General features: G+C 48.3%; 2 protein-coding genes across 26 annotated transcripts in view; one reads left to right on the top strand and one right to left on the bottom strand.

Annotated features, from left to right (window-relative positions):
• Nucleotides 1-14,040, top strand: part of LOC108175891 (serine/threonine-protein kinase MARK2) — a 657,969-nt gene that overhangs the window by 125,145 nt on the left and 518,784 nt on the right. The gene's annotated exons all lie outside the window — the stretch shown is intronic.
• Nucleotides 1-14,040, bottom strand: part of SIPA1L1 (signal induced proliferation associated 1 like 1) — a 429,087-nt gene that overhangs the window by 43,464 nt on the left and 371,583 nt on the right. For all 20 annotated transcript variants that reach the window (XM_051826282.2, XM_051826275.2, XM_051826274.2 and 17 more), the window contains one exon: nucleotides 83-229. In XM_051826282.2, the coding sequence (XP_051682242.1) occupies nucleotides 83-229 (147 nt within the window). The remainder of the gene's footprint in view (nucleotides 1-82; nucleotides 230-14,040) is intronic.

Raw genomic sequence — 14,040 nt, 5'->3', positions numbered from 1 at the left:
GGAAATCCCTTTACACGTCTGAGCACAGACGAGAGCCGGCCATGTCCCTGGCACCATGCATCAGGAGAGACGGTATACCTACCCTTCAGGCATCGATTTCTGTCTGTAAGTGCCCCCACCAGAGCCAGTCTCACTGGATGAAGACAGGTTGCTGGGCGAGTTACGGCACTGGGATCTTGCTAATGCCATGGATGAGACCGTCACATAGATGTCCGAACCAGGAGACAGCCTGCGAGTACAAATCAAGAATACAAGGTCAGTGACTCACAGGGAAGATCCCAAGGGCAACACATGAGGGATGTCACATAAATGTGACAAAGGCAGCGACTTCATGAGGTAGTGAAACTGAAGTGTGCAAAAGAAACCTCCCATGAAACTGCGCCCTGGAGGAACAGCTGGGGCCCTGCTTCCGGGGGCTGGGGGGCAGTGTACAGAAAGAACAGGGTCGGGGAAGATCCAGGAAACACGGATGCTTCCCAAAGCTGCCCAAATTCAGCGGACTGAGTTGCTTGTGTCATCTCCTAGGGCAGCAGAGGACAACTGAGCCCAGGTGACAGCAGCACAGCAATGCAGGCTCACACGTGACCCGGTGGCCAGGCTTCTACATCCTGCAGTGGAAGTTCCACAGCATGCCGGCCTGTGCCACCACCAGCCTGCCCCGCGTGGACGACGTGCTGGCCTCCCTGCAGGTGTCCTCCCACAAGTGCAAGGTCATGTACTACACGGAAGTGATCGGCTCCGAGGACTTCAGAGGCTCCATGACCAGCCTGGAGTCCAGTCACAGCGGCTTCTCGCAGCTGAGTGCCACCACCACCTCCTCCAGCCAGTCACACTCCAGCTCCATGATTTCCAGGAAGTGCTGCAGCGCCGGTGCCTAGCGTGCAGAGGGGACGCCGCGTCTCTGTGAACAGTCAGCCGGCGGCGCCGTGGCGCAGACTCTTGGCACCCTCTAGATAGGCGATAGCTCTGCAGGCGGTAAACGTAGTCGTGTGATCCCAAGACTCGAGACACGGGGAGTTGTAACTGACCCTACTAACTCGATAGCCATAGATTTTGTGTGCCGTGTGCACAAAGTCCAGGCAGCGCACAAGGGCTCTCTTGAAAGAAAAGTAGTTTTTATACCAGTTAAGGGACTGCCTTTGTCTCAGATGTTGATGCAAAAAATTTTGTAGCCAGTTCCACCTCCTCCATTAGTGCACGAATTCCTCTGACCCCTTCAGAGAGGAGCCCACCTCCTCCCGCGGAGCACCGGCCACCAGCTCGGGACCCACACCACGGTGTGCTCCTCACGTCTCCGTGGATTCCAGGACAGCCCTTGAGGGGCCCCGGGCAGCCTGCAGGAGCGCCCTGTGTGCCGCACCGGAGCGGGCGCAGGTGGCTTGGGAGGGGCCCCGGACACTCCCCAGGGCGCCTGGAAAGCAGCACCGTCATTCAATGCCACTTGCCCCTCCCCGAGCAGAGAACATGGTGAGAGCAGCATCTTCTTTGCGGGCTTGTTTCTGAATTTTATCAAAGTCCAAAGTAAACAATGCAATTTGTTATTTAGTGTTTATAATTTTGGTTGGTTGGTTTGGTTGGCATCAACAATATGAAAAGCCACCACATTAAAAAAGCCCAAAACTTCAGATGCTGAGTTTCATTAGAATGACTGAATTCAGATAATGTCTCAGTAGAGGTGGGCTCCACACAGGCCCCTAAAGTATCAATTTCTAATGTTTGGACCCTTCACCCTGCCAGCTGACTGTCTCAGCAGACCCCGGGGCTTTGGGAGCAGGACAGACGCATCTGTCACCTTCCCCCTATCCCCAGGTATCAGGGCAACCACAGGTGCCGTCAGTAGATGATGCCGACTATCGTGACCGAGTGTCAACTAACTCTTAGAGCAATATTTCACTTTAGAGAGAATGCTGGCACACGTAACTTGGCCAGGGAAGGTAATTTCTACTAGCGAGCTGAGGACATGGAATCCAAGTCATTTACAAGGCCACAATAAGCTGAGACTCTTGATTTTAAGTCCATTGTACTCTGCTAAACACTGCAGCCGCCCGGAGAAGACCACGCTTCCTTTTCTTAACAAGACAGTTTGCAGGGATCTGCACAGTCCAAAGACTTTGCATGTAAAGCTTTCTTAACTCCAAGGCCCAGTTCAGAAGTCCTAGGACAGAACCTGGCTCACTGGAGTGGCCGTGTGCTAGAGAACCGAGGGGCTTTTGCAGCAGGCAGACAGGGTTCCAGGTGCAGGAAGCTGACAGAAGGGTCAGCAGAATGAATCTGAGAAGCTGTTCTAACATCAAACAGCGAGGACTCCAGTAAACGCATCTGCCGAGGGTCCACACACTCTCCGCCCAGCTCCCACACATCTCTCTGGAGCACCCTCCCCAGGGACCCTGTCAGACCTCCTGGCTGTGAGCAGGATTTTCCCCAGCACCTGATACTCCACATCTGTTCCCCTTGCCTTGGCTATCACAAGCTAAACATCTTGAAGCCTTCTGTTTCTTCCCCTTTCCTCATCTTCCATAGCCAACTGGCCTGACCCTGAGCACGGACTGCGCCAGGCTCATCTTGAGAACACAGAGGCTTTCTGCTCTCCAGCATGCTGGTCTCCGGCTTCCCTCCCCTCTGGTCTGCTCAGTCCAACAGTGCCTCACTGTGTCCCACCTTCTAGACTCTCTCCAACCCCTCGACCCAACGCCCAACCATCTCCCCTTAAAGCCACCTGACTGCTTGACGGTCTCTCCAAAGCTTCCCTTCGCCTTGGGATAGAGCACCCAGTCCCTGGCACTATCACTCAAAGTGTGCAGCCAGCTCCTCCAACCCCACGCTCCACTGTGGACACACTGAGGGTTCACCATGTTGATGTGGCCACCATACTCACTCCTGTGCTCACCTTGCCCCTGCCTCGAACGTCTTTCCCCACTTTCCACTCACATGAAATCCTTTCTCCAAGGCCCAATTCCAGCATCCTATCCCTGAACTCCCAGTCTGAGCTCTGCCACAGCACCGGCATCGTGGCGCATCCCACACTGCGGCCATGTCTGTGTGTCTGCCTCCTCCAGATGGTCGTAGGGCCAGCACTGGGCCCTGTTTTTTTCACAGCTCTGGTGTCTACTGCATGTGCTCTGGGTGGAGGGGCCTTGCTAGCAGTGCGTAAACTGGGGGCCAGAGGGGGCTTCAGGACAAGAACCCACAGTTACATCAGAGGTCCCAATCACAGTGAGTCCAGATTAGCTGAAAAACTGATGGTCACTGATAACACAGTGCCAAAGCTTGTGGACCAACCACAGAAAATAATTGTAAGACGTTAATATGCTCTCCTAAGTGCAAGAAAAAAGGGACGGGGCTACAGATGGTAGAGCTGTGTTAGGCCCAGACACCCCTGTGAATAGCATCACAGTGTATATGCAGTGGAGTTACTGGGAAGAGCTGGGGTGCTGGGATTTGGGGAACATGAAGAGAAGCTAGGAAAAGAGGCAGAGTTTCTAAGCTCCTCTCATTATCATCACCACCCTGTAAAGCAGCAGCTGATATCTGACTACTGTCTGCCTTTTCACACCACAGCTGTAGTGTGGGAAACATGGACTTTCACAGATGACCCAAGGCCTGTGCTTAGGTGTCCCTCTGTTAATTTGAATAAGGTCTACCTCCGCATCTGCTGCTTCCATCATCCGCAGTCTTATTACTGCTACACAGACGAACCCACGGGGGCACCTTCGATGGGCGGCTGGGTCTGCAAGTGGGCAGCTATGGAGGGGGCAAAGCTAGTGAAACACTAACTCATTCCTATTTTGGGTGATGTGTTTTGATAAAGGCAAAGATCATGACATTTTGGGTGCCACAAAATGGAAGTGCCCATATTCTTTCCACCAAGGTAGCTCTCAAATTTCCCACTAATTATTCTGAAGTCAGTGGAAGGGGACTGGAGTGGAGGAGGAAGGGGAGGAGCAGGTTATGGAAAAGGAAACCAAGAAAGGACTGAAGAAGTAAATGGATTCAAATGTAACAAAAGACCACCCTTCTGCCTCAGGAGTTTGGCGTTTATATACATCTAATATAGAGAAACTTCAAATATAGTTTCTTCTTGTATCTGCTTTGATAGTCTTACTGTGAACAGGAGGCGGTGTTACAGAAAAACAGGGAGAAAGGAGATGGTAGTAGAATGTTCTCAGAGTTGGGGCCAATGTAACATCTGGGAGCCCGGTAGGTTTTAAGACCATTTCTGGGTAAACAATACCAAAGAATCACATTGATGTTGAATGTTAAGATGTTTATACTCCTATGAGGAAGTAACACAACGATTCTATAGCAAACGCCAAAAAATGCCTCTTCTATCTGTATTTAGAGCTTGTTTTCTTACCCCGTTCTCCAGCACACGCATTAAGCTAAAATACCTCATGTTAGTTCTCAGCCTCAGCTCTTTTATTTGGCAAATGTATCAGAAAATTCTATTTGGTTACTGGAGTTATCCCAATGTGAAAAAATAGCATTTCCAGAAGGCCGGCCTTCATCCCCATCCCTTTTCTGCATCTATGTGACTCAATAGTGGCTTTGTTTTCTGACTGCTCACAAACACAACACACATACTGATGGAATGCCACCCAAACGCATTTAGCGCTCTGGACGCACGCAGCGGGGGCAAAGAACATTCAGAATCAGCCCTGACTCTGATGACTTACCGTTCTTTCCAAACACTCTGGGTTTGATATCATCACACAAATATTACTTGAGAACAGGCCTACTCAGGAAGCAGGAGGTGCCATGTGCCTGGGGACTGGCAGTCCGTTTTGCCGAGATGGCCCAGAGCTCACCATTACTGGAAGCTGGGCTGGTCACTGTCCTGCCACTTTGGAGAGCAGCTTTGAGGACGGGAGCAGAAGCCCCTCTTGGCCCACAGAGGAAGCCAGCGTGAGCACCCGGGGATCACTGCTGGCCGCATCCACACCTCACGACTGCAATCACTGGGTCCAGGGACGTTAGTGCAGAGTCCCGAATCTTCCCTTCTGACGTAATCTAGATCTTTCTGCACTAATCTTACAGAGCCCCAAGTGTCAGATGTCAATGCCTACACAGGCTTAGAGAATGAAGATGAAAACCTCTTTCAAGTGCTGTGAGATCTTTCAGTTCCAGGGAATGCAAGCAATAATCTTTTTAAAGAATGTTCTTGTTGACATCAAAAAGGAACTTTCTAAACGCTTTGGCATTAATCTTGTAAGACTGTCTCTTCTCTAAGTGAGCATTTTTATAAATTTAATCAACAAATAGCTAAACGCTCCTCAAATAACTGATACTAAGGGTTCTCCAGGGGTGCTCACTACTTCCCCTGCAGGAACTGACCAGCAGGGTTAGTGACTGCACCAAGAACGCAGCGACTGGAAGTCATGACCTGACGGACAAGGCTTCCAGTCTCCAGGACCACACCGGACGCCAGCTTTTCACCTGTAACTAGTGAATTTCACTGGAATGAAAACCAAGAATTGAACGGGCTGGATATTTAGGAAGACACAGTCCAAGATCAGGATCAGTTTCTCATTTTCCTAGAAGTATTCTTACACCAGGATAAAAAGAACCACCAAAAAAAAATCCCATATTTCTTAAAATAAAAAAAAATATAAAATAACGGTCGTGCTCCTACCACACACCTCCCACAATCGGAGCACAGCACAGGACTGCAGTGCGGCGAGAGCATCAGTGGTCCAGCTGAATGAACTGCTCTGGATTGTGACGAGGAACAGTTCATGAACTTACGGGTCAGGAATCCTCTTGCCCGGGTTTATGGTAAAACATTTCCCTGAGTATTTAGGATTAATCACACCTTCATTTCCTGCTTGTTACTGCAAGGAGACAGGGCTCTCTGCAAGCCACGTGAGAATGGAGGGATGATGGCAGCAACCACTGAGAGGGGTTTCAAATAGCAGCAGTGACTGGCAAATTAGATACTCAAGACCACAATTAAACACAGCATCGTCCCACAACTTGGCAATTAAAATGTTATCTACCCAGGGTACAAGGCTGCGTTAAAGGCCTCTGTCTTCAGCAATGCCTGTAGGGGCTTCAAAAAGTTCATGGAAAATGGAATAAAAGATAATTTTGGTCCCAAAAATTTTTGAAAAATCATGCAGTTTTTTTTTGTTGTTGCTTTCTGCCTTTTTTGTTTTTAAAAGATTTATTTATTTATTTGAAAGGCAGAGTTACAGAGAGGCAGAGGTAGAGAAAGAGAGGTCTTCCATCTGCTGGTTCACTCCCCAGATGGCTGCAACAGCCAGAGCTGAGCTGATCTGAAGCCAGGAGCTTCTTCCGGGTTTCCCACATGGGTGTAGGGGCCCAAGGACTTGGGCCATCTTCTACTGCTTTCCCAGGCCACAGCAGAGAGCTGGATGGGAAGTGGAGCAGCTGGGACTCAAACTGGCACCCATATGGGATGCTGGCCCTGCACACAGTGTTTTTATGATACACATTTTTCATAAACTTTTTGAAGATTCTTCATGTACATGGATCTCAAAGTTTTTATGCACCAATATGAGGTTATCTTTAATTCATTTTCCAAGAAAGTTTTGAAGGGCCACTGTTTACCTCCCAGGGTTCCTCCAGGATTATGTAAAGAAGCCTCTGTACAACAGCTCCATGACACACAAAGGGTGCTGCATCCACACTAGAGTTTCCAGCCAAGCAGCTCATGCATCTGTCTTTTCACCTCTTCTTCCTGTGTACTGTGTGAACAGAACTGCTGGCTTTCTGACCACACAATTCCTATCAGCTGTTCACACAGGATCGTGGAAATCCTGATGAGCCTCCTATGAGATGCTCAATGAACAATACGGAAGAGCTCTGCATACAGCTAAGAAAACACGGTGCTGATCCCACACCAAGACAGTGGATCAGCACTTCCCAGCTGCTGGCAGGCTGGGAAGTTCACAGCCTGGCACATACCACGGTGCCTCTTGAGAGGGATCAATTTTATAACTGAGGATAATTCTAAAGGATAGGGAACGAAAATGCTGCAGGAAGGACCAGCACTTAATTCAATACAGAATGCAAATGCCTGGCCCCTTGCCAAGTGGTTTTTCAAACTTCAGGAAGATGGGGCTGGCGCTGTGGCGTAGAAGGCTAAGCCTTACCTGCAGTGCCAGCATCCCATATGGGCAGTGGTTCAAGTTCTGGCTACCCCATTTTCAATCCAGCCCCCTGCTAATGAGCCTAGAAAATCAGTGGAGGATGGCCCAAGTACTTGGGGAGTACTCTTGGGGAGTGGCCTGCACCCATGTGGGAGACCTTGAAGAAGCTCCTGGCTTCAGTCTGGCCCAGCATAGCCATTGTGACCATTTGAGGAGTGAACCAGTGGATGGAAGATTCTCTCTTTCTTACTCCTCTATATCTGCCTTTCAAGTAAATAAAAAGAAACACACACACACACAAATTTCAGGAATGTAACAGAACCTTATTCCAAGTATGGACCCTTCTGTGCCTGGGTCCCTATGCACCCATGCAGGTTGCACACCCAGGAAGCTGGCCTGACTGCAGTGCACACGACTGGGCCCCGTGTGCACAGGAGCACTGTCTCTGTGTAGTGGGGCACTTCATCCATGGAGCGTGTTGATTCAGCTCGGGGCTCTGGAGTCAGACTGCCTGAGGCAGATCTCAGCTCTGCCATGAACGAGTGCTGACCTTGCACAAATCACTCCATCTCTCAAATCACCCAGGCTGTTGGGAGGATTAGCTGAGAAAACTCCTCTGAAGGACTCTGAGTGAAGGCTGGTATCAAATATAAACTCAGCTGATGATAATTTTTAAGATGTAAGTAAAATGTACCTGTCCCGAGAGCAGTACAAAGGGAGCAGAGGGCCTAGACAGGTTAGAAATCATATCTACTTCGGAGAACTATGGGAAAGGAAGGTCTGGGAAGGGAGGCTTTTGAGAATCCAGCTCTCCTTCCTTTCCTCTTTATTTTTCTGCCAAGGTACAAGAGAACTGATGAAATAGGTCTAAAATCTGAGCAAGACGAAGGGTCTTCAAAAAGTTCACAAAAAATACACATTAATCAAAAACTATGCATGGACTTAAAAAATTTCTCGCAACAAAATAAACATCTTTTAATTCTATTTTTCCAGAAACCTTTTGAAGTCCTTGGCACATAATAGATAAGATTCATTAGCCCACCACAACCACTAACTTCTTTGATGAGTCCTGCCCTCAACCAATATTCACAGAGACTTCACATGGAAAAATCACAACCAAATCCCTCGGTGAGAAGCTAAGTGATTTTATGGGAACGTAGGATTTCAAAGACTGGAAGAAAATGAACCAAAGTAAATGCATTCCCTATTCCACTACACAAAACAAAAAAACAACAGCTGAAATACAGCATGTCACGCTCGCCTCAGCTCACAGCAGCCACCTGGGCACACTCAGCAAGGCCCCATTGCAACTGCCTTCCGGAAGCCCCATACTAGAAATTTTTTTTGTGCAAAAATAAACTTTTCTTTTTATTCCATTTTCCCTTAACTTTAAATACCCTCACATCAATCAATTCCCTGCACCTCATTATCCCCTCCTGTGTATTTGTGCTGTGCTCTTACATCAGCCTATCCTAGAGCAGGCGCAGAGTGAGTGGTCCAGGGCTCCCTGTAAGTCCTCTTGTGGGATGGCCACCAGCAGGGAGCCCAAGCACACCCGGCGCACAGAAACTCATGCACTCGGGTGCAGAGCTTGACTCGCCTCTGCTCACAGCCCTGGGACTCTGTCCACCTCATTACTTCACAGCAACTGTCCCTGGACACTCAAACGTAATCAAATCCACTTTTCTCAGCACATGATGGGTAGATCCCAAACTGTCATTCTGCCCCCATCCCAAGTAATCATCATGAGATTTTCAGCAGTCCTCATCAGACCATTTGCCATCTGGGGCCTGAACAAGGTGCTTATGGGAAAACTTCACACTGGCCACTGCAGGGCTGGATCCCATTACTGACCTCCACAAGCCCATAACCATGTGTGCAATCAACCAGTCTTAAAGAAAAATGCCAGCAGTTTCAAACCAAAGACAGAAGAACACACCCCTCCCTCGAGTGTTACTTACATCTCCAGTGATAAATCTATCTTATGTACCCCTTTTCTGACAAGGGGTAAGACCCCTAGGAGGTTACAGCACGGCCTATTGGACCTGCCTTCTGGGAAGGCCCTCCCCTTGTCTGGCGTGGAGTGGGGAGGCGAGGGAGAGAGGCTTACAGAAGCTACAGGACCACTGTGGGCACATAGAGACTTTCCCTTAAGATGTGACCAGGCTTGGCCTCCCGGGTGGTTCCAGCACAGAACACTCCCTTGAGCTGAACAGGACAGATGGACCGCATGACGAGTATAGACAGGAGGATGGCTCCTTAGTTACATGCAGGACAATATGGCCAAACCACCTTTCCTTCCTTCCAGAATTCAACTGTTCTTGACACAGTTACCCTGGTCCATTCTGACATGCATAGCTGGGTTTCTGCAGTTTGTTCAATTCACCATGGTGTTTTCAGCACAGCAGGCCTGCATTCATCAAGTTAACCACGCCCCCGTCACTGGCCGCGTCAATCCAGGCTGGCAGGCTGCCCGTACGTTTGGGATAACTAATGGGCACAGACAGCTCCTGCTCCTGAGGCCTCTAGAGCTTCCAAGCAGTGGCAGGAACACACAGGTGGCTCCAAGGGAGGCAGCCCTGTGGGAACTCTGCCTTCGAACAAGTGCGGAACTCAGGAGCCTGAGCTGGGGACCGTGCTGGGATCTTGCTGGCTTATTTCTGGGGTCTGCCTGGAGTCTAACTGAAAGGGGGCGGGGAGGCAAGCCCTGCTCAAGCCGCTGTTCTCATTTTCTCAGCTCTCGAATGGGAGCCATCAATGTAATATCATCTAAAAATGCAAACCTGCAGATCCCATCACGCCAATCCCACTGTGGTGCCAGAGCTGACTAAGCCCTGTGGAGAGTGCAAAGAGGCAGCTGTGGAGCTGGCCGCCAAGTGCAGCCTCTGCTTTCCTGCTTGACCTTGGTGACAAGTATGCCTGTGATTCAGTTCCAGCTAAAACTGTCACAGGAGATTCACTCAAGAACAACTTACATTTCACTTTGAGTCCATTTTAGAGCAGTTTTACCAGCAATATACTTTTAGAGCAGGAGTGCCCTAAACCAACAGAAACCAGGAATTTGACTTAAATCTAGCTTTAATGACATAGCTTTAGCACACTGCAAAGGGTTTTGTTTTCACCCATTATTTTCATTTTACAAAAAGAAAGTGGTTTATTTTCCCTGGGATTGATTCCCTTCCACCTCTGCTGACTTCAGCAAGTTCTTCTGCTGTTCAAGGTTCACTACCACGAGGGGGGGCAGAGGAAACTCCTCCTGCGGAAGGCCGGAGCAGCCGTGTGCCAAGTGTGAATACAAGGTGGGCAATGGTTTCACAGGATGTCCTGGTATGCTTAGTAAATAAAGTTAAAAAGAAATTCACTGCCAGTCTGTGAAATGCCAGTCTGTGGTTGGTCCTTGGACTACCACGATGAGGAGGATGGGCTAACTACCCTGGAACGATGGGCAAGTCAAAGCAAAATGAGGAGGAATCAATTCTTGACCAAAGAAGGTATCTGATGATGTGAACCTCCCCAGAGGCAGCCGGGATAGAAACGGGAGGACAGTGTTTCGGAGAAAATAAAGGCGATTTCTCAGAGAGGGGTCAGGCGTCAAGCTGTGGAAGGGCAGGTCAGGGAGAGCAGCACCTGTAAAGGCAACAAGAATGAAGCACTCTGGAGAGGCCTTCTCATGACTAGAGGTGGGGGCTGCAGGGCAAAGGGCAACAGAGGAACAGGGAAAGGCAGGGGCAGACTCGCAGGGCATTCGCTGGCCATGGTGGGGATCTGGACTTGATCCTGAAAGCTGTGCACAACTGGGGAAGGGCTGCAAGGACAGGCTTGTCCTGAGGGGCGTTTCCACTGCTATTGATTGCAATTCCTGTGGGAGGCCGATAATCAAATATGAAGGCTTTTCAGCAACAGTTCAGGTAAGAAGAAAATCTTAATGTGAAATGAAAGCTCCTAAGGCAATGACGTGGAAAAAGCGGAGGAATGGGCAACGCACTAGACAAGAGGGACTTGGTAAGTTAACTCACGGAGACTGATGAGCGCCCAGGGGAAGCTGACTGACCCCGTCCTGTTTGGGATGCCGAGCAGGTGGTAAGGCCATTCACCAGAGTGGGCAACCAGCACGAGGCGGCGGCGGAAGGCGGGCAGGTCATTTTGCACTGGCAAGTGCGAGAGAGGTGGTGACATTCAAGGGTGGTGTGAAGTGGGCAGCAGGCTCATGAATACTGGACAGTGAGAAAGAAGCCAAGGCAAACTGACATGATTAAGGCTCAGTCTGCACTCAGAGGAGGGCTGAGGTCCCGTGAGTGGCTGAACTATCTAGTGCTACTGTACAGTGAGATTTGAACAAAAATAAGGAAGGAACCATGGGGAACACAAAGTTTCAGGGAGAGAGGACAGGTGCAAAGAGCTGATGAGAGCAACAAATGAGAAAAGTTCTGGAAGAACAAAGCAGGACGGAGTGGTGAACGATATCAATGTCCACTGGCTTTAGAAAAAGGCATCAGCAGGCAGAGCAAGCCCAGGAAAGCCCTCAAGTGCCATGATTTTGAAGTCTCACACAAACACAACTGAGGTGGATGGGATTCGGAAAGCATCAGCCCTGGAACTTCTGACTGCAGCTGATACTCTAAGGTAAAGAGGAGCAAAGACGAAACGGAAGACAGGACAGTGAAGACGGACCAAGAACCTGTGCCGAACAAACTCAGCAAGTATTTCTCTTTCTCTGCAAACAAGGATGCAATGGGCACATGACTTAGGGGCTGTGGGTTCAGCTGGCACAATCCTCACGTGCCCCCTGCGGTGTCGCTGAGGCGGGGATCAGCAAGGCGCAGAGCAGCCGCACGCAAAGACGCACCTCCTCCAGCTCCTCAGGGGCACAGGGGGATAACGCGGACGCCAGGTAAAACACAAATGCACAGCAAGAGCTGATGGGAGCTAACATCAGACATTTATATAAAAGCTGGGGGACTTATTTTAGAAAAAGAGAGAGGAACATTCTCTTATACGCTAAGATGCCTATTGTTTATCCAAAGCCCCTCTAGTAGCTAAACTTTTCTAAGCAGATTAACATAGATCAGGGTCTCGTTATTGATTCCATACTATGTTTAAACACAGTTATATTTCAAGTGTGCTATAACCAGCTATTTTTATACCCTTAAAACTCTAGACAAATGCAAGGCCCAAACAACTGTATCATATCACCTATTCTGAATAAATATTAATCTGTTAATAAATACTACTCCCACAACTACTATAAAATTGTGCAATCACAAGGCTAACCAGAGAGCATGAACGTCACATATCCAAGGGTGAGCATGTAGCCAGTGTTTAAGATTCCTGCATTTCTTGGGGCCGGTGCTATGGCGCAGCAGGTTAATGCCCTGGCCTGAAGCGCCGGCATCCCATATGGGCGCCGGTTCAAGACCCAGCTGCTCCACTTCCTATCCAGCTCTCTGCTATGGCCTGGGAAAGCAGTAGAAGATGCCCCAAGTCCTTGGGCCCCTGCAACCATGTGGGAGACCTAGAAGAAGCTCCTTGATCCTGGCTTCGGATTGGTGCAGCTCCGGCCCGTTACAGCCAAATGGGGAGTGCACCATCAGATGGAAGAACCCTCCCCCCCTCCCCCCGTAACTCTGACTTTCAAATAATAAATAAAATAAATCTTTAAAAAAAAAGAAAAGAATCCTGCATCTCACACTGTGGTATGGGGATGACACCTAGCTCCAGCTTCTGACTGCTAAGGCAACAGGGATACAGCTTCAGGAACTGGGGCCCTGGATTGAATTCTGGTTTCCGGTAGAAGTGCAGATCAGCTGGAGTCATTATGGGCATTTGGGGAATGAGCCAGCAGACAAAGAGAACTCTCTGCCTTTCTGTCTCTTAAATGAATGACAAAAATAAAACTTAGAAACCTTGAACTGAACAGAATCCTCAGACTGAACAGAAGTAGATTTTTAGATGAAAGATGGGTCAGAGCTTCCTACTTGCCCTGAAAGAATGAAGGTACTTCCAAAATTCATTGAAAAATGGGCATGAAAAATTAAGTTTATTTTGGGGTAAAAAATTTTGAAACCCGTATATAGTTTTTCCATTAATATGTATGTTCTGTGATTTTTTTTGAAGACCCTTTGTATAGGGAACAACATTCAGCCATAGAATTCTTAAAAACTCAAAAAACCATATGTCATAAAAAAAATCTCAATTTTGGTAATAAAAGGAAAAATAATAATTTATTCCACAAATATTTTAAAAAAATTATTCCTAATGACCTTTAAGTCTGGCAGATCACATACAATGAAAGAAAAACTATGCTTCTACAAGCACTAAATTAATGTCTTTATCTAAAACAGATCGTGTTGTATCCAGCCATGGTGAAGAAGGTGGGCGGATCTGTGTAGCATGGGTAGGTTTTAGATCGCTGCTAACTTAAGGTTAAATATAGATGTTTCTCTGGAGTTTATGAACACAACTTTCTGGGAAAGAAAAATAAATGGGGTCAAACAACTGGCTCAGACTCAGTATTGCTAAGACAAGTTCAGGGGATGGTAGCAGCCCCTTAGCATTTATGACTACTTATGATTCAACTGAGAGACCCCTATCATAACAGATCAGTTCCCCATGGTTAAATGTAAGTGGCAGCCGGACAGGGCTGGTATATAGCAGAAAGTCAAACAGATGGAGGGGGCCCAGCCAGGCCCTCACTTCCGTATCTCATGAAGACTGCAAAGTTTTCCCCTGTGTTTGATCACATTACATGGAAAAAGTTATATTCTATGGTATACTTTATGAATCTAGGGATTCATGAAGGACTCAGAAAGTAGTCCCCAAATATTCCTGAAATCCCAGCAAAACAGCTTCTAAGGCTGTTCCTTCTATTTATGCCTAGAGGTATGATAACACTGCGTGTCTGAAAGTTAGGAGTGATGGGATAGGAAAATGA

The sequence above is a fragment of the Oryctolagus cuniculus genome, chromosome 20 (assembly GCF_964237555.1).
Source record: "Oryctolagus cuniculus chromosome 20, mOryCun1.1, whole genome shotgun sequence".
Classification (NCBI taxonomy): domain Eukaryota; kingdom Metazoa; phylum Chordata; class Mammalia; order Lagomorpha; family Leporidae; genus Oryctolagus; species Oryctolagus cuniculus.
Note: the sequence above shows the minus strand (reverse complement) of the source record. Positions and strands in the feature narration are given on the sequence as shown.